At 42.0% G+C, this 27,558-nt stretch overlaps 1 protein-coding gene across 3 annotated transcripts in view; it reads left to right on the top strand.

The window, feature by feature from the left end:
- The window catches only part of DPH1 (diphthamide biosynthesis 1), a 193,694-nt gene that overhangs the window by 37,570 nt on the left and 128,566 nt on the right, over positions 1–27,558 (top strand). For all 3 annotated transcript variants that reach the window (XM_030185759.1, XM_030185760.1, XM_030185761.1), the window contains one exon: positions 429–492. In XM_030185759.1, the coding sequence (XP_030041619.1) occupies positions 429–492 (64 nt within the window). The remainder of the gene's footprint in view (positions 1–428; positions 493–27,558) is intronic.

The following is a 27,558-nucleotide window of genomic DNA, read 5'->3' as shown; positions in this document are numbered from 1 at the left end:
TCTCTTCATGTTCAAGTGTACAGTGCTGCGTACGTCTAGTAGCGCTTTAGAAATGATAAGTAGTAGTAGCGTCCTTAAATTTGCATACAATTATCTCTGATCATAGGTGTGATAAAGCCCCGTGCTGTTCCAGTGCTATTTTTAGAGCACTCTTTGGAGCAGCGCAGGGCTTTTGATTATCTGCCTGATGGTGCCTTCACTTCGGCCCCAGTTGGGCCAAAATAAGACACATTCTCTCCCCCCACCCTTCCAAAAACAAACAAACAAAATGGTTTGGGGCAATGTTGGGACCTGTGCTCTAGAGCCTTTGAGACAAAAATATACTTTAGGGATTTGATACGTTTCCTGCATTTCAGGAGCCCCTTTACATTCTTTCCTGAGGTCTGCAGGGTATATTAACATTGGTCTCCCTCTTCCTCTCTCTCCAGTTGCGCTACAAATGCCAGAAGGGCTTCTGATGTTTGCCTGCACTATTTCTGATATTATTGAAAGGTAAGGGCATAGTTCTCTTGTTTGCTGTCTTTGTGGAGTGGGATGGATATGATGAAGCTCTCTTGTATGGGCCTTCTCAGTAGCTCACTGGCAATTCTGAGCACCGTCATACAGAGAAACCTGATTTCAATTCGCATTTCAGGTCGTTCTTATCTATATTTGTAGATCATTTATTCAGTTTATAGCTGTCCAGAGCAATGTACAAAACTGCATATAAGGTATATAACATATCCATTCAAAAATTAAGTAAAAATATGATAAAAACAAGTTAATAAAATATTTTACAGGCCACTAGTGAACAATGAGCCTTGGTCCTAAGCAAGTGAATGTGGAGTATGATTTTAGTCTCTCAAATTCACTGCTAACGCTTGCTTTAGTACTTGCATCATGCCAAAGGCTTTTTAGAGTTTCCAGTTGGTTTTTGTATGTACTTTTGCATTTCTAATCTCTGTTCTGTGTTTGACAGCGTGTCTGTGTTCTGCATGTGTGACACAGGTGAGGTATTGTGCTAGAATGTAGTTTCTCAGTATGGATTGATCAGGTTCCATCTTTTTCACTAGGAGGTGTATTGGTGTTAATAGGGTCAGATGTAATATTTGCAGTGCTGCCTTTTCATAGTTACAGTTGTTGCTATGTGAATTCAGTCAGTTAGTGCTGTTTTGGGAAAGCAGATTTGCTATATAGGTGTTTGAATATGTGTGACAGGGACTTTGCTACTCTTTCCTAGTTGTGCTTACTGCCTCTCATTCTTGCTCTCAACTGCCGTCTGCCTTGTCTCTGCTTTATTAACTATAGAGTGGAAAGGTGAAGCTGATACTGGGTGGTGGGAGGTCTAAACAGTGAATCTGAGGAGGAGGGAGGGAGAGTGGGAGTACAGTGTGATAATGTGACTGTTCCCTTCATGGCAGGCTACCCTGGCAGACCCTTGCTTATATTGTCTGGTTGATCAAGAGCTGATTTTACACTGGTGTTAAAATCTACTGGTTACCAGTTGCCCAGGGAATTCAGTTTAAGATTGGCTCACTGATTTTAAGAAGTTGGCTCAGCTTGTTTGCTGATTCTTTGAGCTGTTAACCCTGTCTTTGCCATCTTACCCTTTGTACCTGGATGCCATGTTAGATTTGTCATTTTTATATGGATTCTCGTCAGCAGCTTCCTGAATTTGAGAGTCAGAAAACTGACAGGCATATACTGATGCATGCCAGGTAATTAAAGGAGACATGGGTAAGCAGACAAACTGAAGAACAGATACTGGGGAGATGCCGTATCCCTTTACTTATCTAGAGCTTCTGTGGTGTCATCTAGGAAGACAGATAACTATAAAGCACAAATAGAGAGTAGGGTGTAATTAAAAAAAAAAAAAAAAGGCCCAGGGATTGGATAGTTTTACTGACTTCCAGAAACCTTGAAGATGAAAGGAGGAGTGGCCTAGTGGTTAGGGTGGTGGATTCTGCTCCTGGGGAACTGAGTTCGATTCCCACCAGGCACAGGCAGCTCCTTGTGACTCTGGGCAAGTCACTTAACCCTCCATTGCCCCAGGTACAAATAAGTACCTGTATATGTAAGCCGCATTGAGCCTGCCATGTGGGAAAGCGTGGGGTACAAAATGTAACAAAAAAAAAATACTATCAACATTGTTTTGGCTGTTTCCAGCCTCTTCTTATCTGTTTCTTCCCTGAAGGAGAGACAGAGACCCTTTTTTTTCCCTTCATCAGGGAAGTCAGTGAAGGAGACCCATGCCATGGAAGGGGGCCAGTGGGTGTATACGTCAAGCTCCATCTCTGGCCATCTTCAAATCTAAGCTAAAAGCCCACCGTTTTGATGCTGCTTTTAACTCCTAGCCCTTATTCACTTGTTCAGAACCCTTATTTTATCATCCTCACTTTAATATTCCCTTATCTCTTGTTTGTCCTAATTAGATTGTAAGCTCTGTCGAGCAGGGGCTGTCTCTTCATGTTCAAGTGTACAGCGCTGCGTACGTCTAGTAGTGCTATAGAAATAAGTAGTAGTAATATAAGAGGTGGCTTTCCCTTAGCCTTCCTGTATGTGTTTAATTCTTCCCCACCCCCATCTTCAAACCAGTGAGCACAGAGGCACCAGCTTCTGTACTAGTACTGCTATTAAATATTAATTGATTGTATTGTGCTGCTAGATGTGAAAATTAGCATTCAGAAAGTGCCAGGCCTTCCTAGTGTTCTTCCTCTTAATATCCTATCGGGAAGAGCTAAAAGACGCAGGAAGAAATCAGGACAGCAAAAGCGTGAGTGCAAGACAAGGTAGCTAAAGAGTAGGGATGTGCATTTGTTATTGTGCATTTAGTTCGTTTATGAACCTTAAGCATATTCAAAGGCAGTTTTAACACACACAAAGTCTATTTCCATGCAACAAATAATTTTTATTAACTAAAAAGTTTTAAACTAATAAAAATCATCAGAAAATTAGGGAAAAGGTTCAAAAATGAACCAAAGGTTTTCCATTTGCATTCTTATTAAAGAGATAAAAACAAGGTTACAATTTCTTCATATATTTATTTGGTTTTACCTCACCACCTCAGTGGTAGCTCAAGGTGAGTTACATTCAGGTACATTAGGTATTTCCCTGTCCCTAGAGGGCATATAGTCTTCAGTTTTGTTTCTGAGACAGTGGAGGGTTGAGTGACTTATGCAAGTTCACAAGGAGCAGCAGTAAGATTTGAACTGGCTTTGCTGTTTGTGAAATGATATCCACAGGAAAGCAGGAGACAACCTCTATGAAGAATCAAGGAGCAACACAAAGTAGAGGGTGACACACTACTCTCAAGATGGGAGTAACGGATGAAAGACTTTATTGAGGCATCAAGGCAAGACCTGTCACGGGTCTGTGTTTCAGCAGTCTGGCCACCTGCTTCAAAGATCACAAACACTGTGTAAAAACAATTGTATGAATAAATGTTTAACGCAAAAACACTTCACAGACAATTAAAAATAAAAAGATATTCAGATCAATTAAATACAATATTAGGAGCAAGTGATGTAATACTAAAATATGGACTGCATGCATAAAATAGGGGGACTGAATATATTCAAACATGGACTGTATAAGTAATGATAATCATAGAGCCAAAAATATAAAAAATGAGATGAAAGATGAACTCCATGTATAAAACCAGAACATCGAGCAATACAACAGTATAAATAAAATGTACCTTAATGTACAAACTATAAAAGCTGAATTTGCTGGAGCAGTGTCTATATATGCACAAGATCACCTAAATTGAATGTGTTAATAAGAATATGAACACAAATTCAAGCCCAAAGGTAAAGGAAAAACCCCTACATGAAATCCAAAGAGTAAAGGTGGACCAAGGAATCTTCACAGCACAGCACCTGTGGTGCTAAATAAAGATGATTGCAATTTGTATCTGGCTGCGAAGATTCCTTGGTCCACTTCTACTCTTTGGATTTCTTTTCAATAAGCCTCTGCGTTATATGTGGTGCCTGATACAATGATATACACTAATGTTTACCAAAATAACCAGTGGTGCTGCCAGCTGCAACAATGAAAAATGCCCTCATTAAGCATCATGAAACAATCTAGATTAGAACTAGCATTAGTCTTCGGAAATAAGAGTTGTAAAGAACCATTAAAAAAAAAAAAAAAAAAGTTAAGAAAATAACCTGTTAAAACATAACTGGTTAAGGATAGGTAAGGAGCTCTTCCAGTTCCAGAAAGGGGGGATGATCCTGGGTGGGGACTTTAATACCAGCATGACATCAATGGATCATTCAAAGGGGCTGATTGATAAGTCCTCAGCACACTGTACACAGTTAAAATCACTTGTCTCTGATTTAGATTTAGTGGATGTATGGAGGCTGAGACACCCAAGCCAGCGGTCCTATACCTTCTTTTCTCATTCTCAGAATACTTACACAAGAATTGATATGGTATGGTGTAGCCGCCAGTTGTGGGATCAGGTGGTTGATTCACATATAGGGTCCATCTCTACTTCTGACCATGCCCCCGTAGAGCTTGAGCTCAAGGGTTTGACAGAGGAAAGGCGCCAACTCTTTTGGAGATTAAATGAATTGATTCTTGGGGATAGTAGGGTGCGGGATGACATTCGCCAGGTCATTCAGAATTATATGTTGGTGAATGACACTGGCGAGGTTTTGGATGGCACATTGTGGGATGCCCTAAAGGCTGTGGTGAGGGGTCACTTCATTAAATGGGGAGCACGGAAAAAGAGGCAACGGGAAAAGAGGGAGTTGGACCTACGGGCACGATTAGCGAAACTAGAATGTTGTCACCAGGAGGGACGTTCTGGGATAGTCCTGGAAGAATTAAGACAGTGTAGAGCAGGACTAGAGAAATTGCAGGTAGAACACGTGGAGTTTTTGCATACGAAACTCCAACAGAAGTTTTATGAATTCGGAAATAAATCTGGACGGATGTTGGCTCATCTTTTGAGGCATAGACAAAGGAGCCACACAATAACAAAAATAAAAGGGGCGGGCGATAAGATGTACTATAGAGATGGAGAAATAAGGGATCAGTTTGAAAAATTCTATCAGAAGTTATACAGCAGTGAGAGGGGGGTAGGGGGGGAAGAAATCAGGAGGGGTTTAGGAAAGCTGCATCTCCCAAGGTTATCAAGTTTGGAACGTAAACATTTAGAGGCCCCATTTCGTCTTGAAGAGATCCAAAGGGTGATTAAGGGTCTCCAAGGAGGAAAGGCGCCCGGCCTGGATGGGTATTCTGCTAGGTTTTATAAGACATTTGTGGGGGAGGTGGGGCCCTTGTTGCTGAGGGTTGGGAATGCATGCTTGGCTGGCCAATCATTGCCGGGGAGTATGCATGAAGCGGGGATTTCCTTGCTTTTGAAACCAGGAAAAGATCCGGCGGTGTGTGCCTCCTATCGCCCCATCTCGTTAATAAATCTAGATGTTAAGATCTTATCTAAAGTAGTAGCTGATAGGTTAGGAAAGGTCCTGCCTTCTCTGATTCATACTGATCAATCTGGGTTTGTCATGGGGCGGCAGGTGGCGGATAATATTAGACGCACCTTACATGTTATGTGGGCAGCCCAACAGAGGGGGATTCCAGTGGCCCTTTTGAGTACGGACGCCGATAAAGCGTTTGACAGGGTGGACTGGCCTTATTTATGGGAAGTTCTGGAACATCTGGGGTTTGGCCAGGGGTTGATAGGATGGATAAAACGATTATACGAGAAACCTGTGGCAAGAATTAAAGTAAATGGGGGATATACATCTGTTTTCCAGATTGAACGGGGTACCAGACAGGGGTGTCCGCTGTCACCGTTGCTGTTCGCTCTCTCGATTGAGCCCTTAGCTCAGAGGGTGCGTGAATCGGTTGACATTCCAGGAATAATGATAGGTGGCTTTGAACATAAATTGGCATTATTTGCTGATGATGTATTATTTTTTGTAAACAACCCGGGACTGCATCTTCCCATATTGATGGCAGAGCTGGAGGAGTTTGGTAGGCTTTCGGGCTTTAAGATAAACCATGATAAGTCTGAAATGATTGGGGTGTCTATAGCACAACCTAGGATGGAGGAGATTTCTCGAAACTTTCCTTTTAAATTAAGGAGGGATAATATTAAATATTTAGGAGTCCAAATACCTGCTCAGATTTCTCAGATATATCAGCTAAATTATATACCGTTATTCCGGCAAATACGTAAAGACATGGAGGGCTGGACGGGAAAGTGGCTGTCATGGTGGGGAAGGATAGCATCGGTTAGGATGAATGTATTGCCCAGACTTTTGTTTTTGTTTCAAACATTACCGGTAGCAATCCCTGGAAAGGAGCTGAGATCCCTACAGCAAGCTATAGTGAAGTTTGTTTGGGGGGGCAAGGCTCCCAGGCTTAGTAGGAAGCTGCTCTGGCGAGCGACAGAGTTAGGTGGGAGAGGGGTTCCAAACCTTGAATGGTATTACTGGGCAGCACAATTGAAACTTATATCCATGTGGGGTCAGGAGAAATGGTCAGTGGTGGCACACATGGACCAGGAGATGGTGCAGCAACATAATCTGCAGTCAGTAATATGGGCATCTTCAGCCTACCCTACTATTGGCAGGCTTACTACCAATCCGTTTGTTGGGCACTTGTTGACACTATGGGGTTCCCTTAGGACACGCTTCTGGAAAACTAGGAAAACATCTACATACGCTTATATTCGGGGGGAACCCACTTTTAGAGTGGGGTGGGGAAATCCGGTAGCAAAGAGGTGGGCTGAGAGGGGCATATTGAGGTTTCGAGATGTATTGGAGGATGGGAAAATGAGATTGTTCACAGAACTCAAGGAAGACTATGGGGTTTTGGATAGGGACAGATTCTTCTACTTACAGGTCCAACATTACATTTACACACAAGGATGGTTAAGAAATGATCCGGAGGACTATGAAGTACTAGAAAATATGTGGGGCTCACTGGGAACAATGAAGGGAGTCATATCCCGGTTGTATAAATTTATAAGGGGAGGGAGTTTTGAAAAATGTTTGTATATGACTAGATGGGAAAGAGATTTGGAAAAGGAATTGACAGTTCATGAATGGAAGGCCATTATCCTGGAGGTCAACAAGGCATCAACATGTGTGTTATTGAAAGAAAATGCCTTCAAGGTACTCTCGAGATGGTATTTTACCCCATATAGACTACATATGATGTTTCCAGGGGCTTCCAGTATTGTTGGAGATGTTTAACGGATGTGGGAACTTTTTGCATATCTGGTGGTCCTGCGGGAAATTACAAATGTATTGGCAATCTATAACTGCAAAGATAACTGCCCATACAGGCAAGAACTTTTTGTGTGAGCCTCAATGGTGCCTGCTGGGCCTGGGGAACAGACGAGGAGTCAAATGGCAAAGACGTCTGAAGAGGATGAGCTTGACAGCTGCAAAGAGTGTTATTGCTCGGCTGTGGAAACAGCAAGTGGCACCAACAGAGCAGGACTGGATTCTAAAACTTTCCCTAATTGAGGAGATGGAGAAATTAACTGATAAACGTTTGGGAATTTATAACAGGCAAGATGAACTTTGGACACATATCAGAGCAATGACCCAAGTGAGTTAGTAATAGGCGCTTGATGGGAGGGTGGGGGGGGGGTGGGGGGGGGGGGGGGGAGAAATGGAAAATTAAAATTAAAATTAAAGTTTGTCAATGTTTATTTACAGATTTATAGATGATGGACAAAAGAGAATGTTTAAAGTGAGAGAAATATAAGAATTGTATATCAAAAAGGAAATATTCAAATGTCCACTTTGAATTAAGGAAGTAATGTTTATTCTGTCGTTTATCAATAAAAATTATTGGAAAAAAAAAAAACAAAACATAACTGGTTAAAAAATAACAGGTTAAAAATGCCTGCAGCTGGTTAAAACTGAACAGCCTGTTAAAGGTGAAAAAGGTAGCTATGAAAACCGCACCAAACAAGGGTGGGTAATAGTGTCCTAAATAAGCACATAAACTGCCTTAATGTGAAGATACTTTGTTACATTTAAATTAAATCTGTTGAGAAAAGTCTAGCATGGGATCCGCTAAAACTGAAAAATGAGAATAACCTGTTGACCACTAAACTTAAAAGGCCAGCGCCAAACTTAACCGGAGGGCAGCGGCATCAGCTTGTAGCTTAGATTTTTTAAAAAGCCATCATCAAATGTAAAGGAGGAAGTGCGTGGAGACATTATCATATTTAACAATGAGATAATGAATATGTATGAGCTTGAGAAGCGTATTGCTTGTGAGCTGTCACACTGTACCTACGTGCTATGTAACATTGGTAAGTGATTAAAATAACTGGTTAAAAATATAACCGGTTAAAACCATAATGTAAAATAATAAAAAATGAAAAATAATAAAAACTTAATGGATAGCAAAATAAGATAAAAAATTAACTAAAACTGGTTGAGAGTCTGGAGAATAAGGGGTTGCAGCTGGTAAAGTGTTAACAGTAAAAAGTATAAAATAAAAGCAATATAAAAAAATAACTTAAAAAATAACTATATATACTGTGTCACATGTTACTTTGAAGTGGGAGGAGAAGTAGTCTTTTGTTATAAAAATGGCCTCAGGTCTATCTCAGATTTAAACCAGATGGAGCTAGGGTTTTTAGAAAATAGTCTTCTATTCTTCTCTCAATAAGCGCTGGTCTATGTCGCCTTGATTTGTGAAGGATTTTGTTTACAAAAAAGCTTAAAATCATCAATGATATGGTTGAAAGTGTTCCAATGCTGCACTATCAGTGCTGAGATGATGTTGCGACTGATGCAGCTCCGGTTCTCCATAATTCTTGTTTTAATAATCTGTTTAGTCTTGCCCACATACAGGAGCTGACAAGGACACTGGATAATGTATGTCACACATGCTGTGTTGCAGTTTGAGGAATGTCTCAGACCGCCGAAACATGGACCTGTGTCAGATCTTGCTTTGGTGCCTCAAAGTCTTTAATCTGTTACTCCCATCTTGAGAGTCGTGTGTTACCCTCTTCTTTGTGTTGCTCCTTTACTGTTTGTCAGCCAGGTGCTTTTACTACTAGGCTGCTCAGAAAGGGAAAAGACCAGAGGTAGAAAGGAGATGAGGAGCAATGGGTAGGAAGAAATAGTTAAACTTAGAAATGCTAAACATATTTATGGCTGGCTGGATTAGAAATGGAAGTGAGGGAAAGGGAATGTTACTTGATATACCACCTTTCTGTAGTTACAATCAGAGCAGTTTACATATTGTATACAGGCACTTATTTTGTACCTGGGGCAATGGAGGGTTCAGTGAAGTACCTACTGCACCATTTACAGGAGAAAGTGTTCTTGTAGAACTAGCAAAATCTGAAAGTAGACCACTCCATGTGACCAGATGCATGCTAAGATGCTAATGGAAGCTTAGGTAGGTTCTAGTAGGTCTGTTCAGTGCATTTTTGGAGATGAGAATTATTTTATTTTTTGTTCTTCACAAAAATGTTAATGGAGAAGAGGTTAAAAACCACAGTTTAACTTTGATGGTGAAAAACTGAATGTAAACTCTACTGTAGGAAAGGATAGTGAACTAATGCCCAGTGGTTTACAGAAACCAGTTTTGCCGGTGGCCGATAATATCCAATGTAACTGATTTCTTTTTTTCAGTTGGGCGGTTAGAGAACTAGATCAAGGATTATGCTAGATGTGGCTTACTTTGATTTCAGCAAAGCTCAATAATAAACTGTGCAGTCTGGGTGGAGGAGTCTTGGGGGTCCTTTTAGAAAGGTGCGCTAGTGTTTTTTAGCTAAAGGCTAGAGACACCGATATATTCCTGTGGACATCTCTAGCGGTTAGCACATGCTAAAAACACTACCACACCTTTGTAAAAGACCCCCCTGAGGGTGGTAGGTTGGATTAGAAAGTGGTTGAGTGATAAATGACAGAGGGTAGCAATAAATGGAACTCACTCTGAGGAGAGAAAGGTGAATACTAGTGTGCCTCGGGGATCGGTCCTAGGACAGATTCTGTTTAATATCTTTGGGGCTCTTTTACTAAAGCTTAGTATGCGCTGAATGTTAAGAAGCCGATAGGTATAAAATGGGCTTCTTAGCATTTAGCTCACACTAGTTCTGTTAGCGCATTCTAAGCTTTAGTAAAAGGGCCCCTTTATAAGCAATATTGCAGAAAAGTTAGATTTTTTTTGCAGATGACACAAATACCTGTGGCAGAGTGGATATTCCTTCAGGAAGTGTGAACTATATTGGAGGAGTGGTCAAATGCTTGGCTCAGGGTTGTGGAGTCGGTAAAAATTTACCGATTCTTGATTCCAGCTTCAAAATAAAAAATTATAATATATGGTAAATGTATCATTTTATACTTACATATACATATCTTTGTCCTGAATCTACATTATATTTACCAGTACTTTAGATCCAGAACAAAAAAATGTAAGCCTAATATCAGTAGGAGTTGGAAGCTGAAGTTCTTTCTCAGCACCATCTAAAATCTTATCTAGGTGACAATTGAAGTCCAGCACCTTCACACCAGGCAGGCAAGTGATCCTCACGAACATCCAGCTATCTATATGCCCACTGATTGAATCTCCAACTAGAATAGCCATACTAACTCTTCCCTCCTGGGCTTAATCGATGTGAAAGGCTGTTGCCCTGGAGGGCAGGTCCTGACTGTAGGATCTCCTGCCTCTCTAAGGTGATGCTCTCCCTTCAGATGATCTTTCTCCTCCCTGGCAGCACAGAGTTTGCTTGACTGGAGCTGGGGCTTCTTTACTATGGCCCTGTAGGCCGCCTCTATATATCTCTGTCTGCCTCAGCTTCTCCAAGTCTGCTACTGTAGTCTCCAGGGATCAGACCTGTTTCCTGAGTACTAGGAGCTCTTTGCAATGAGTACACATAACAACTTCTCACCAACTAGGAGATAATCAAACATGTGATATCTTGCTGCCAGATGACTGCCTGCATCTTAGTATTGGTGAGTTGTTAAGTTGCTAATGGAGTAGGAATGTGTAAACTGAAGTCTCCTAAGATTGCTAGTTATATGCTAATATTTAGATTTTTCTAATTTGAATTTATTTGTTGGTTCCCCTCATAGACCTAAAAGACTATGTTGTCAAGGGCTAATAATTGGCTGATAGAGATGTCCTAATTAAATGTTTTATCCTCCTAATTGGTTCAAAAGCCTATAATCAAACATACTGGTATGGATGGGAGGGAATTAAATTCTAAACGGAGGATTCCTTTAACTTTTAGCTGTGCTGTACACCCTGAAACAATAATTTTAAAAGCTAACCTATACTCTAAAACAGCTTATATATGAAACTCTAACAGAGACTTTAAATGCTATACTATTCCCTAAACTGCCTTTGCTAAATAAGCAGAATAACTTAAAAATAGACACTGAGGTGACCTTTTCCCAAGTTTGAATGTAATTTTCCAGCAGGTAAAATACTCACCAGTGAAGTTTTCTTCTCACAGCATGTCTTTAATAAAGTTCCAGAGACTGGGTGGGTTAGTGGAGGGAAGTGTATTTGTGGTGTCTCTACAGAGAGTGCAAGTATGTATCTGTAGGGACATCTGACAGGTGTCTAGGAAAAATATGAACACTCTCATTTCAGAAATATGTATCCCGTCCTAAATGTTGAATTTATCATTAACTGTTTTTCAATTTAGTTAATCATAGATTCAACAATTGGGGAGAATGCATCATTAACTGTTCTTCTGGCTTCTTATAAATTGTAATCCGCTTAGAACTGTGAGGTAATAGCGGGTAGAAAATTGATTTTACCAGTACCATTACCATATTCATGAGATGTTGAGTTGTGTGTAGGGAGATGGGATGCTATGGCTGGGGAAGAGTGTAGTGGGGGGACTGTGTATCATTGTGAGGCGGGATGGTGTTTTGTGTAATGGGAGAAACGTAGGTGATGAAGATATTGAGATTTTAGATTATTTGGGTGTTGATTATGTGGTGTGGTGAAGTCTGGATATGTGTTGAGAGATCTCCTCATGTCCCTTCCTCCTTGTCTCCTTCCTTATGCCAGCTCCACTTTTCATCATGCAGCTCCTCCATTCACATCAGCCAGCTCCTCTTTGGCTGTGCAGTTTGAGTTCCCTGCAGCATGCTTTTCTCTTTGTTGCTACATCCTACAAGTGAGTTTTCTTCTAGGTGACGGAGCCTCGCTCCCTTTCTTGTCTTCTGCTTTGCTTTAAGCTTAGGTTTGTTTGTGCGTGCAGGTGGACCTTCTCCAGTAGGTGCCATTGCTACCTTGAAATGTCTGAAAAAGGCATGAGATAATCAGAGGGTCCCTGGAGGCAAGAGGAGGTAACTTTAGTGGCGTATCTGTTTGGCTCAGAACAGCAATAGTATGTGAAGAGAAGGATTATTAGAGAAAGATGACATGCTTGGCAAGGTTAAAGGTTAGTTCAAAAGAGAAACACCAGCAATGCAATGGATTGATATAAAAGCAGCCACTTTATCGACAATTGCGCCTGTCTGAAGACCAAACACAGTTTAGGGAAATTAACGCCAACTTGACAGCACTTATCAACAACCCGTGTACTGATCTGAATATTGCCAGTACCCTGATAGGTTCCGGCAATCATCTATGACCCAGATATTCAAAGCTTGTGCCTGGCATTGAATATGTGGGTTCATATTCAGCTGGCAATGATCAGCGTCTTTGAAAAAGCTGATGCTGCCATCTGAATGTTGGGGGATCATTTTTAGGGCTCCTTTTACAAAGCCACAGTAGTGATTCTTAGTGCTGCAAATGTGACGAAGCCCATCCAATTCCTATGGACCTTTTCGCATTTGCCGCGCAGGAATCACTACCGCAGCTTCATAAAAGGAGCCCTTAGCATATGAGACACATTTGGGTTCTATAAATATTTAAAAAGTTAAATGTTTGTTTAATAAATCAGTTAGTGAGCCGATCGATTTTCAAAAGACATTTGACAAAGTGCCTCATGAAAGACTCCTGAGGAAATTAGAAAGTCATGGGATAGGAGGTAATGTCCTATTGTGGATTCAGAACTGGTTAAAAGATAGAAAACAAAGAGTATTGACCATTTAATCCTATTCTCAGTTGAGAAGGGTAGATTACTAGAGTTCCCTAGGGGTCTGTGCTGGGACTGCTGCTTTTTAACATATTTATAAATGATAGAGACATGGGAATATCTAGTGAGGTAATTAAATTGACTGATGACACAAAGTTATTCAAAGTTGTTAAATCGCAAGAGAAATGTGAAATATTGTAAGAGGACCTTACGAGACTGGGCTGCCAAATGCAGATGATGTTTAATGTGAGCAAGTGCAATTGCGTGATGTAAGGTTCCACATTAGGCGTCACCGACCAGGAAAGAGATCTAGGTGTCATCATGGATGATACGTTGAAACCCTCTGCTCAGTGTGCAGAGGTGGCTAAGAAAGCAAACAGAATGTTAGGAATTATTAGAAAAGGCATGGAAAACAAAAATGAGAATGTTTTCTAATGTCTTTGTATCAGTCCATGTGATGCAGCTGCACCTCGAATGCTACGTGCAAATCTGGTCAGTGTATCTCCTAAAAATGTGGAGGCATATTTTCAAAACACAAAGTTTCATAGTAACTTATGCAGCTTTGAAAGCCTAAGTGCATTGAAAATGAGCCCCATAGTGGAATTAGAAAAGGTACAGAGTGGGGCAACAAATCATAAAGGGGATGGGACTAATTCCCTATAAGGAAAGGCTAAAGTGGCTAGCAATTTGGAGAAGAGATGGCTGAGGGGAGATACGATAGAAGTCTATAAAATACTGAGTGGAGTGGAATGGGTAGAAGTGAATCGCTTGTTTACGCGTTCCAAAAATACTAGGACTAGGGGTCACGCAATGAATCTACTAAGTAGTAAATTTAAAACGAACCAGAGAAAATATTTCTTTGCTCAATGTATAATTAAACTCTGGTTTGGCTAATTTCCTAAAAAAAAAGTCCATAAGTCATAATAAGATGGGAAGGTGGCCTAGTGGTTAGGGTGGTGGACTTTGGTCCTGAGGAACTGAGTTCGATTCCCACTTCAGGCACAGGCAGCTCCTTGTGACTCTGGGCAAGTCACTTAACCCTCCATTTCCCCATGTAAGCCGCATTGAGCCTGCCATGAGTGGGAAAGCGCGGGGTACAAATGTAACAATAATAATAATAAGAATCCACTGCTTATTCCTATTATAAGCAGCATACAATCTGTTTTACTCTTTTGGGATCTTGCCAGGTACTTGTGACCTAGATTAGCCACTGCTGGAAACTGGGCTTGATGGACCTTCGGTATGTCCCCAGTGTGGCAACGCTTATATTCATATGTTAACCATTAAAGGATATACACAGAAGATTTCCTTCAGACTGGCCTTCATTAGCCTTTCCCCATGCCCCTATCAGTTTGTCTTCCTAATCCTTGGGCTAGCTAATAGTGACCCAGCAGGCCCCTGTATGGAGAGCTGCACAGCACCTGGAGAAAGCAGAATTCACAAGTTGGTTATAAGCTAAGTGGAGCAGATTCCCTACTCATGCCAGCAAATATTAGATTTTTTAAAATACTAATTACAAAGACTTTATTTCCCTTTTGTTTAAATGTTGACTGTTTATTATCCCTGCTGTATGAGCAATCGGGACAGAGCAATCAGTGGCATTTCACAGTTAGCGATGAGAGCCCTGGCTACCACCTGTCCCTGATGAATAGTTTGGGAGAATTAACGGTGACAGTAACATAGTAGATGACGGAAGAAAAAGACCTGCACGGTCCATCCAGTCTGCCTAACAAGATAACTCATATGTGCTACTTTTTGTGTATACCCTACTTTGATTTGTACCTGTTCTCTTCAGGGCACAGACCGTATAAGTCTGCCCAGCACTATCCCTGCCTCCCAACCACCAGTCCCGCCTCCCAACCACCGGCTCTGGCACAGACCGTATAAGTCTGCCCAGCACTATCCCCGCCTCCCAACCACCACCTTGAGCAGTACAGAAAAGAAGACAGGAGTAGGCATGGAAATCTTTAGCTATGGGTGTGGTTGCTTGTACACACCTGTATGTATGGATGAAGGGAAATGAGCACCATGTGATTGTTTTCCATTCTGGAGTTCTCACTTTCCTGTCTCTCACTTTTCCGTATCTGTCCTTTTTCATACATAGACAGCTGTCCTTCTGCTGGTGGTTCTGTCTGCACTCAGCCAGGGCATTTGCCCTCAAGGGGGTGGGACTTAAAGCCATGTTGGCATTTCCCCATAGCTACTGTGTAATAGTGACTGGATGCTTAGCACAAGACCTTGGGAATTGAAGACACTTTCAGAATTGATCTTTGCAACTCCATATTAATTAGTGCTAATAGGGTTCAGTTATCTACTTCATGAAACATCTCTTGGGCTTATAGTGTGGAAGGGAAGAAGTGTCTCTCAACACATCTGCCAAGCATTTGTGGGAGCATAGAAGTCAGGTCTTGGCATAGGGAGGAGGGGGATGAAGCTGCTGGGTGTTTAAATCCTGGCATGGGGTGAAAGATGGGATCTGCTGCCAAGATTCTGTTTGTTAGAATTACTTTGCCGATAAACACGCAGAGAAAGCAAAGAAGTAAATTAGTTTATTTAGATTTTCAGAAAGCATTTGGCAGAGCCCTTCGTGAGAGACTCGGGAAATTTTTAAAAAGTTGTAGGATAGGAGGCCGTACCCTATTATAGATTGGTGACTGCTTAAAAGATAGAGGGAAAAATTACAACAAAATGGTCAATTTTCCCAATGGAGAGAGGTAAATAGAGGTGTGCCCCAGGGATCTGAGCTGGGGACCAGTGTTTAATGAACCTGAAAAAAGAGCAGTGAGTGAAGTGATGACATTTGTAGATAACACAACATTATCCAATGTAGTTTTAAAAGAAGGCGTAGACTGTGTGAAATCATGAGAGGACATTGTGTGACTAAGGAACTGGGCATTCAAATAGCAAATGAGATTAATGTGGACAAGTGCAAAATGATACACGTAAGGAAATATTTTAACTATGTACACATAACTCTAGCTTTCATAGTAAGAATTGGGTTTCCCATCGATAACAACACATCAGTTGTCAGACTCCTTTGACTAAGTTTATGTGTGTGTTCATGGAATATATATTTAACTTTGAGAATTTCTGAATGGTTTAGCAGCTGTAATTTTCAAAATGGAAGTATGCTATACTTTTATTTAAAAAAATGCCCTGATATGCACATACTGTTCATATGTGCTCATTTGAAACTTACCCCAATATTTGAAGTTAGCACCGAGGAAAAATGTTTTGAATTTGTTGTGGATAATATGTGTATCATTTTGGACTTGTCCACATTAATCTCATTTGCTATTTGGATGACTACTACTACTACTACTTAACATTTCTAGAGCGCTACTAGGGTTACGCAGCGCTGTACAATTTAACAAAGAGAGACAGTCCCTGCTCAAAGAGCTTACAATCTAATAGACAAGTGAACGGTCGGTCCGATAGGGGCAGTCAAATTGGGGCAGTCTGGATTCACTGAACGGTAAGGGTTAGGTGCCGAACGCAGCATTGAAGAGGTGGGCTTTAAGCAAAGACTTGAAGATGGGCAGGGAGGGGGCTTGGCGTAAGGGTTCAGGAAGGTTGTTCCAAGCATAGGGTGAGGCGAGGCAGAATGAGCGGAGCCTGGAGTTGGCGGTGGTGGAGAAGGGTACTGAGAGGAGGGATTTATCCTGTGAACGGAGGTTACGGGCGGGAACGTAAGGGGAGATGAGGGTAGAGAGGTAGTGAGGGGCAGCAGACTGAGTGCATTTGTAGGTAAGAAGGAGAAGCTTGAATTGAATGCGGTATCTGATCGGAAGCCAGTGAAGTGACCTGAGGAGAGGGGTGATATGAGTATATCGGTTCTGGCGGAATATGAGACGTGCAGCAGAGTTCTGAACAGACTGAAGGGGGGATAGATGGCTAAGTGGGAGGCCGGTGAGGAGTAAGTTGCAGTAGTCCAGGCGAGAGGTAATGAGAGCGTGGACGAGAGTTCGGGTGGTGTGTTCAGAGAGGAAAGGGCGAATTTTGCTGATGTTAAAGAGGAAGAAGCGACAGGTCTTGGCTATCTGCTGGATATGCGCAGAGAAGGAAAGAGAGGAGTCAAAGATGACTCCGAGGTTGCGGGCAGATGAGACGGGGAGGATGAGGGTGTTATCAACTGAGATAGAAAGTGGAGGAAGAGGAGAAGTGGGTTTTGGTGGAAAGACGATAAGCTCGGTCTTGGACATGTTCAGTTTCAGGTGGCGGTTGGACATCCAGGCAGCAATGTCGGATAAGCAGGCCGATACCTTTGCCTGGGTCTCCGCGGTGATGTCTGGTGTGGAGAGATACAGTTGGGTGTCATCAGCATAGAGATGATACTGGAAATCATGAGATGAGATCAGGGAGCCCAGGGAAGAGGTGTAGATTGAGAAGAGAAGGGGTCCAAGGACCGATCCCTGGGGAACACCAACAGATAAGGGGATGGGGGTGGAGGAAGATCCATGAGAGTGAACTTTGAAGGTGCGGTGGGAGAGATAGGAGGAGAACCAGGAGAGGACAGAGCCCTGGAACCCAAATGAGGACAGTGTGGCAAGAAGTAAGTCATGATTGACAGTGTCAAAAGCGGCGGATAGATCCAGGAGGATGAGGATGGAGTAGTGGCCTCTGGATTTGGCAAGGAACAGGTCATTACAGACTTTAGAAAGTGCTGTTTCTGTCGAGTGAAGAGGGCGAAAACCGGATTGAAGCGGATCAAGGATGGCATGAGATGACCAGTTCCTTAGTCACACAATGTCCTCTCATGCTTTCACATCCTTCTCCTTCATCAGCAGTCAGCTTTGGAACTCTTTGCCGAAAACCATAAAAACCATCACCAACCACCTTGCCTTCAGGAAATTACTAAAGACCATGTTATTTGGAAACGCTTATCCCACGGTCTCTGCATGTGTCTCCACTGTTGGATGCGCATCAATCTAGAGACAATTTTGGACACATTCCCCTTCCCTCCTCTCTCCTGGTTTCCCTACTCCTTCCGTCCCTTCCTCTTCCTCCCCATTATCTCTTGTGTAGGTTTTTCTGCTGTATTAGCTTCATTTTACTGCATTGGTGTGCACCTCTGTGGTGCGCTGTAAGCCACATTGAACCTGACACTGTTGGGAAACTGTGGGGTACAAATGAGATACTAAATAAATAAATAATACATCCAAATTTTCAGCTCAGTGTGCAGCAGCAGCCCAAAAAGCAAATAGTATCAAAAATGTTTTAGAAAGAAATGAAGAATAAGACAGAAAAGATCATGATGCCTCCGCATCAGTCCATGGTGTGATTGCACCTTGAGCATTGTGTGCAATTCTGGTTGCCCCACTTCCTAAAAGCTGCAGGAGAACTGGGCAAGGTATAGAAAGAGAACATAAATGATTATGGCTCTTCTGTGAATGAAGAAAGGCTAAATGGGTTAGGGATTTTTTTTTTTTTCAGGTTTATTAATATTAACTTTTTTCAAGTTTATTAATATTTCCAGACACATTATCAGAATACTCAAAAATAAAAACATATTTTCTTGGAAATATATTTCAAGAACTAATTCAAGGAAAAAGAGAAAAAAAATCTAAACATTGAGCAAATTCACATCAAAAGAATCAATATAATCCTGAGCATCAAATATTTTGTGTGTATAAGAGAAAATACCACTAATATTCAGGTGAAAAACCTCCAAACATCAGGGTGTCTAATATTCAGCACTTGGTGCTTTCAAATTAAACCATCAATTGGAAAAGAGACAGACTGGATAGAGGAAGAAATAGAAGTGGAAGAGGGCAAAAGGTTGACTAGAGGAGAAGCAGAGAGAAAACATCAAGCTGGAAGACAGAATAAAGTAATGAGGAGGAAGAAACTAGAGGAAAGGAAAGCACAAAAAAAGGCAACAAAAATAAGGGTAATTGAATCAAAAGAGAAAAAGGAGAATAAAGAGTATGAAAAAGCGTTGCCTACTGCTCAAATTTTCTAAGAGGCTCTTCTACTCAAGTACATTAAACTTTTGTAGATTGTGCACAGGAAGGTGACAATTTTATAAAGGAGCACCTATTTGGAGTCTATACATAAAAGGAAAGTAGATGCTTACTTTCCTGTATAGGATACTTAGTGTAACCAGGTGCATATAAACATATGTGTTTAGGTGCGAGTATTTACATAAGTCATAGAGCTGGTCTGCGTGCTCATACCTTTTTATAATACTGTTCCTACATTTCCTTGTTTTTACTGTATTCTTTACCATGTAAGATGCTTTCTTTTACTATGTAAGCCACACTGGACCTGCTGTATGTGGGAAAGAGCGGGGTACAAATGTAATAAATAAATAAATACCTAGATTTGGAAAATATTCATGTACTTTAAAGAATGCTTAGGTTATATGTGCAAGTGTGCACTGTGCCCATGCTCTGACCATATGAATTCCCACCTACAAGGCATGAGCTATCAAAGAAGATGTGTGTACTTACAGACTAGTACTCAAATTATTGTCGTTTACGCACATTGTGTTCACCTACCTTATAAATAAATGACTAGAATGCTGGCATTTATCATTCTGCAAGAAACCTAAATCTATGCGGCTCCTTGCAAATAGGGATTTTTAATATGGAAAAGAGAGAGTTGAGATGACATAGTACAGTGGTTCCCAAACCTGGTCCTGGAGGCACTCCAGCCAGTCAGGTTTTCAGGATATCCACAATGAATAATCATGAGAGCGATTTGCTTGCAGTGGAGGCAGTGCATGCAAATCTCTCTCATGAATGATTAACACTTCTATTCGTTCAGCCAGTGTTAGTCTTACAGTTGCGCGACAACGACGACGACTCCAGTGTACACTCTAATAACATTCTTTCGCTTATTCTGCCTGTGGCAGTTAACCAACGAGATTTCAAATTTACCGCCCCTTTGTCATGCGCCAATCGGCTTCCATATTCTGTGCGAGCGCTTACGCGTAGTCTTTCCTGCAGAGGAGCGGTCTTAAACCATGCATATAAGCAGCGAATCTTGCACTTATCAGTGGTGCACTAAACCGGTTTGTCACCATAGAAATTGATGGCGCCAAAAAACGGGACCGAAGTACGGCATGCAGTTAAACAGAGCATGCACTTATCTGACGTTCACTTAAATGGAGTGCACTGTATGTATGTCTATAGATATATATAGATATATATAGATATAGATATATATATAGATATATATAGATATAGATATATAAAACACAAAAGCATTTCAATGACAGCTCTGACCACAGGTATGAGCATCAGCGGTCACCTGACTTATAAGCACGTGCATGTAGCGACCACTCAGAACACAGTGCCAATAAATCAGAGATAAGTCTTACATGTTTGCACTAGAGTGTTACAAGTTTCAACTTGTATTCCTTTCTTGCCTGCAGTGCTGCAGCTGGAACCCAAAGAGACTGAGAGCCGACCAGAATTTTTTTTTAGGTACCAGTACATTCTTGGGGGGACTGGTAAGATTCTAGCGGGGACAGGTGCAGACTGGTTAGATTTCTGTCCCCGTGCTACTCTCTACTTTGAAGTCTAATTGATGAAATATTTTGATACCCACCAGACAGGACTTAACAAAGATCTCTGTCTTCTATCCCATTATAAACCATAAAATTATACTGCTTTGTCACCCTTTTGTCACCCATCCATCTCTCCCTGTTTCTCACCTACCCACCCCACCCCACCCTTTTCCTGTGAGACTGTCATTGGAATGCTTTTTTTTTTTAATTCTTTGTAAGCTTTCTTGAATATTTTACAAGCATAACACTTGAACAAGCAAATCGTATAGGAATGATTTCAAACTAAAAACAATATTTAGAAGAAAATTCACAATACCTCCTTAGACCACAAATTTGGGGGAGTGACCCAGTAAAGATAAGGAGCTCCACAAAAATTAAATACATCAATAATATAGGCTATAACGTGAACAAATCCAAGTCTTCCTATAGCAATCCAAAATAGAAAACTAAAGCTTCTGGATTTTGGAGGGTATCAATAGAAATCAAACAAAATAAAACATGGAAAATAAAATAAAATGATACCTTTTTTATTGGACATAACGTAATACATTTCTTGATTAGCTTTCGAAGGTTGCCCTTCTTCGTCAGATCGGAAAAGAGGGTATCAACAAATCATACTCAGTAATATATTTAGTTATTTTCTTTAAATCAGGGAAGGCTCTTAACTGATCAAGATCATAAAATACGTATTTTGTCCCTAAATATTTAATCAGACATTTGCAAGGATATGCAAAAAGTTTCAATACTACATTTAAATCCTGTTCAAAAAAGAAATTAAGAATGTACCTCTGTCAGTCTCTTCAGATAAAGATGATTCAAGTATCTCAGATATATTTAACTGTTCGTGATTTTTCCCCTGAACTCCTTGCCCTTGTTCTTTCTCTCCTGGTGTTTTGGAAGGTAAAAAAAAAAATAATAATCTATTCACTGGAGGTATACTCTCTGAAGTGAATTTTAAAACTTCTATCAGGTATCTTCTAAAGACATCCATCAGAGACAACCCCAAGGGCTTAGGAAAATTCAATAAACGCAAATTGAGTCTACGTTTATAATTCTCCAATTGTTCTATCTTCTGATGTATAATCAATTTATCTTTAATTATTGTCGCTGTAACTTCTTGAACAGATTTTAATTCTTGCTTAACATCTTTCATTTGAATAGCAAACTCTTGTTTAGTCCCTTCCAATCCTTTAGATAGAGGTTCCACAGTACTCACAAGTGTAGCAGTTCCTTGAGTAGATTCATTCATAATCCCTTCCAACTTCCGAAGCACCGACCAAATGTTTTCCAGTGTGACCACCTCGGGCTTCTTACTCTCTTCAGCAAAACATAGAGGGTGAAATTCCAGCACTCTTTTCAATGCCTAAACTCCCAGTGTCTTCGCCCCCATTGAGGGCCTCCCAACTGCATCCTTCCACAGTGGGGATTCCTTCCGGAGTAGCTGGGGCTTGCAGGGAATTGCATGCCAGGGAAGATGGAGAAACATCAAGACCCAAAAGACCAGAATCTCCTTCATCCGGTACTACTGTGGGGCACTCCATCTTCAGTTTCTGTTCTTGGATCCTGGCAGCATACCTCAGGATAGTTTGCTGAACAGGAGAAGAGGTCTTGGCCACTGGGGGAGTAGCCTTGACTACTCCTTTAGGGTTAGTATGAGGCATATTCCACAAAAAGGAAAACAAACAGGTAAAAAATCAGACACGTTCTCCCTTCAAGGCACAGTGCTGTCAGCTCATGCCACCATCTTGGTCATTCTCCCCCTTCTCACTTATATATTCTGATATTTGTGAACATTTACTTATTTCTGATCTGAAGAAGAGTTACCTTCGAAAGCTAATCAAAAATGTATTAATTTAGTCCAATAAAAAAGGTGGTATCTTATTTTCTTTTCTATGTTTTGTTTTATTTCTATTTATTACCTTTAAAATTGGACTAGCACGGCTACCACACCACTTTCATTGAATAACAATTACTATTTTCGAAATCAGATTAAATTAAGTTACCCTACTGTTACTAAGATCAGATCTTTTAAATCAGCCACTTCTTTAATTTATCAGGTTTTTAGCGTTTGGAGTTCTCTTCCCTTTTCTAATTACTTACTTTTTAAGAAAGAAGTGCAGACAGTATTGTTTCATGAATCTCTGTTTATATCTTGAAGCTTATCTATTGAATCTTAAACTGTTAGATTCATTTACGATAAAGAAAAAACTATATTTGTTTAATGTATATTCCTGGATTGTCCCAGTCTTCTGACAACAAAAGGGGGCCTGTGCAGGTGTCGGCGCGTGTTTTGATGTGTGGTGAGGCCCCCTTTTACCACAGCAGGTAAAGGGGAAGTCTTTTTTAAAGAAATGGCCGTGTGGCCATTTTGTTTTGAGGGGGGAACCCTTGCCACCACTCATTGGTAAGGGCTCCCACGCTAACCCGGCGGTAACCGGGCAGCGCACAGCATTGCCCAATTTATTGCTGGGTACATTCCGGCGCTACAAAAATGAATATACTTTTGTAGCCCCGGATATGACAGCGAGCTGGGGATGGGAACTACCTTCGTTGGGCTTACCGCTGCTTTGTAAAAGGGGCACTCAATTTGTTATCCACAATGAGCTGAATAGGTAGCTGTGGACTATAAGAACTGAGGTGTAATGTAGAAACTTGGTTTTGGTACTAGATGAGTAATGTCAGACGTGTGAATCCTGATGCCCAGATATTGTGATCAGTTAATAGACGGTGCTTCAAACTTGAGCCTTACCGAAAACCCCCCACATAGTTTTGCTATATTAAAATGTTTAAAACACTAATAAGGTGAAAGCAAAGTGTTGTAATCCAGTGGTTTGACTAGCTTTAATGTTTGGGCCCCCAAATTTTCTGTGTGTACAGAACAGTGATTGCTGCTTCTGATGCTTGTCTTCAAATAGCAGCAATTTACCGAGGTGAATTGCAGGGCAATGTACTGTCTGAAGTATGCTTTCTAGAGCCCAAACTCATTGTTTCTGTATAATATATGCATTTAGTCACGGGCTTCCATACTGGGGAAGGAACAAAAGAGAAACTCAACAGTTCTGGAAATTAGTCTCCAGTCAGCATTTTAGTGTAGCTCTGCACTTACCAGAAAGTGAGAGTGTAAGATGGAAATAAACTTGGTAAGAGTGTGTGTGGGGGGGGGGGGAAGAGGTAGAAAAGGGATGGTAAAATTTTCTTTAGTCTGTGCTGGCTTTCAAGCGGTTTAGTTGGACCAATTGCTCTTCAAAGGCATGCCTAACTCCTGTGCTGAACTGGGACTTCTGAGGAACAAAGACAAAGAAGATTTTAGGGAAACGTTCTTCTGAAGGATTTGGTCATTTTTCTAAGAGTTTTGATCTTTCTTTACAAAGAGCCATCAATCAGCAGCAAGAAACAAAAAGAAACCAAGAAACAGCAGCAAATCCGTCCTTCTCCAAGGGGGATGGTCTTTATAAGATCTGAATTAAAACATCCTGAGAGAAAAGAACTGAAAACTACTGTACCGAAAAGTAACCACGAACTACTGTTTGCAGACCGCTTTTACCATGTTTTTATTTAGATATTTTGGTTATCCTCCTAATCGCACGCAGAGTGGGTTATAGCAAACCTGTGTAATAAAAACACATAAACCACAATAATAGCTTTCAAAACAACCAGTAATAAACTCCATCCCTTTTCCCCTGCCCTGTTCCTATGACTACTAATTTTACCCCCCCCCCCCCCCCAGAAATATATAGGTTTATAGTGCCCACCTAAACAGAACCAGGTCATTGAGCATCCTCAGGGAAGATGGTAAATTATTATGGAACCGGGCAGGGAAAAGTGCATGCTTGAGCCGTTGCCAACCAAAAGATCTTATCTTATGGAAGCACCAATAATCACCCGCTCTGTGATAGCAAGGAGTGAGCAGACTGATGAACCTGGCATTTGTTTACTATATAGTCTGGGGTCTTACTATGTAGAGCAGTGGTTCCCAAACGTGGTCCTGCTCAGGTTTTCAGGATATCCACAATGAATGATCATGAGAGAGATTTGCATGCAGTGGAGGCTAGGACCGATCAGTCTCATACTGTACAAAGAGGATATAGATGTCTGGCACAAGACCTTCCAGGAGTTCTTTGCCAAAATCCATGAAAAGGGGCATCACAAAAAGTAGACACATTGCCATACACAAGTGTTGTGTTGTGACAAGGATATTGATGAAATCCGAGTGAAAATGTAATGTTCCAAGGAAGCAAAGCCAGGAGAATAATCTGTAACAATTCAAAACTCTGAAAGAGACAGTGGCAGCCAGGGCTGAGAGACTGTACCGGGGCAGGGCCACCGCCGTTGCCCCCCCCCCCCCAGCTCGCTGCCAAAATACCTTGTTGGCTGGCGGGGATCCCGAGGCCCCACCAACAGAAGACGTCTTCCTCCAGCGCTGCTCTTCTGCTAATTGCCTGCCCCTGTGGCTGCTTTTTCTCTCGGGGCATGCTTGGTTTCAAAACCGAGCATATGCCCTGAGAGGAAAAGCCGCCGCTCAGCTGGGCAGGAGAGCAGCGCTGGAGTTGCTCCTCTAGATCCTCCCCAGCTGCCAAGGGGGGCCCGACCGTGACGCCGAAGTTTTCTTTCTCCTGCTCCTGTCAAGATGCAATTACCCGTGTCCCAGCAGGAGAGAGAGAGAGAGACCCCGGTGCCAGGCCCCCCCTTGGAGGCACAGGGACTTTTGCCCCCCCCCCCCTCTCGGCAGCCCTGGTGGCCGCCACCTAAACCCTTCCAGCAAACTGCCCTGTCTTGAGGAAGAAATGCTAGACAAAGCAAAAGCAACCAGTTCTCATAGCAGGGGCGTAGCTACGGGCGGGCCTGGACGGCCCAGGCCCATCCAATTTCGGCCCAGGCCCGCCTGCCCACCCAAGCGCATGCAAATTTTGCACACTGCAGCTGTGCAGCACCCGCTCGTGCTCTGGCTCAGCCGCTCAGCTGATCTCTCTCTAGCGGACCAGTTTCCTTCACGATTTCGCCTCCGGCCCGCCCACCACGACCACGGCACCACCCAAGCGCACATCGCACGCACAATATACTTACTGAGTGACTGCAGCTGCATAGCGGAGCAGCCCTAGCTTAGGCTCAGCTGATGATCTCTCCAGGGCAGCGAGTTGTTTTCCCATCCATACAGCCTACGCGGGACGTGGCTGTGCGCGGCGGCGGCGTGCTGCTCTCAGCCTCGCTCTCGCTCCGCACGCTTGTGGCATTATAGGATCTGAGGGACGGAGGGAGGGCATAGCTAGCTGCAGTGCTGCACGTGCACACACGGCACGCAGGGAGGTAGGGGGGATTAGTGCAACTGCGCTGCGAGCCTCAGCCTGAGTCTAGCCCTGCCCTGAAGAAACGTGGGAATAAAGAAAGGTTCTTCAATAATCGAGTCGAGATCATTCCAGTGACAGTCTAATAATCCAGTCCAGTCCAGATCGTATTACTGCCAAGCAGCAGTAGCAGCAGCTGCCAACCCAGCCCAGCAACAGGTAATAAAATTGTATTTTTGTAAATGCTTTTTTTACATCATGGGGAGGTGCTGGGGGAGAGGTGGAGAATAGGGGGAGGAAGGGGGTGGGGCAGAGAGAAAATTTTGTGCCCACCCACTTCGGGCTTAGGCCCACCCAAAATTGGCTGTCTGGCTATGCCACTGTCTCATAGACCATCATAGGATGCAAAAAAAAAAAAAAGGAGAGCAGAAAAGACCCAGCCCTGACAGAAAAATCACCAAAAGGCAATAACATCCTGAGTGGTTGCCTGACTTCTTTAGAAATGGATTTTGCTGAATTCAAAGCAAACAGGAAACTGAAAGAAACAACCCTGTGAATACTTTTTAAAAATGAAATTTTAAAAATAAAACCAAAAACAAGTTGGTCTTATGTGATCAAAAATCATAAGTATCATACCTAATTCTGAAAAAGGTATACAGTCTTGAGTATCGGACATAAACGGGACCGACCCGTTGCTGGATAAGTGAAAAGTTGGATAATAAAGAAAACAATGGTAACCTGGGTCACATTGGTGCTTTTTGCGGTAAAAGTAGGGCACCAGGTTTGAAGCTAATTGTCTCGTGCAAACAAAACTTCCCTCTGCGCTGCACTGGAAGACAGAAAGAGAAACTGCATGCTTCTTAACAGGGACGTGGTGACATCACTGGGAGGGATCTGTCGGATATGCGGGATGGTTGTATCAGTGAAGGTCAGATAATTGAGACTGGACTGGACTGAAAAGTTGATCTCAAGAGCACCAGAGAAGAATGCTAAAAGACATAGCAACAAGAGACCAGTAGCGCTACAAGAACATTTGGGCTCCATTCAGGATGCTCTGCAAAGACTAAAAGTGGCTGGGCTCTAAATTATTAGCTCTGGAGTGTGGCTCGCATGGACCATTGTACACCCTCTGAGTCTGGTCTATGGGAGATAGTTATTGATGGTGAAAAACTGGGTTGTGTGAATGATGCACAAAGAACTGAGTTGTTGGGATGCTATCTAAGGACTTGTGCATACTACTTTCCCTTTTGAAAGTTGATGTAACTTGTGTGCATATCCAGGACCAGCACAACCATTATTTATTTGTTTTTCAAACTAAGAGGTTTACAAAACACAACTATAACAAATATAAAAACTGTCTGCGAATAGTATAATCTGCTATTACACTCCACCTACAACTGCCATCTCATGTAGCTGAAATTAGGCAAGACTAAGTGGTAGCCCAGGGTAGCAGCTTCTTGGGGGCAGCAGTGAGCAGCTGCAATCAAAGCAAAACAGAAGGTCCTGATAACCACACACATTCAAATAACCATTAGCACATACTTTAATCTGCATTTTTATAGGATTTTTGTGTGGTGATCTTGATCAGTTTAATGATCAAAATCTTGGAGTGGGGGTGGCTGCAGGCTAGAGGGGGTAATTAAGGGGTGTATAAGGCTGAAGGTTTCACCTAGGGCTCCCACTACCCTTGCATTGCTGCTGTGCGTGCCTGCTTTACAATTTAGGCAGCTTGCTTATAAAATTACTCA

The sequence above is a fragment of the Microcaecilia unicolor genome, chromosome 13 (genome assembly GCF_901765095.1).
Source record: "Microcaecilia unicolor chromosome 13, aMicUni1.1, whole genome shotgun sequence".
Taxonomy (NCBI): Eukaryota; Metazoa; Chordata; class Amphibia; order Gymnophiona; family Siphonopidae; genus Microcaecilia; species Microcaecilia unicolor.
The sequence above is the reverse complement of the archived record's forward strand: the minus strand, read 5'-3'. Positions and strand labels throughout refer to the sequence as shown.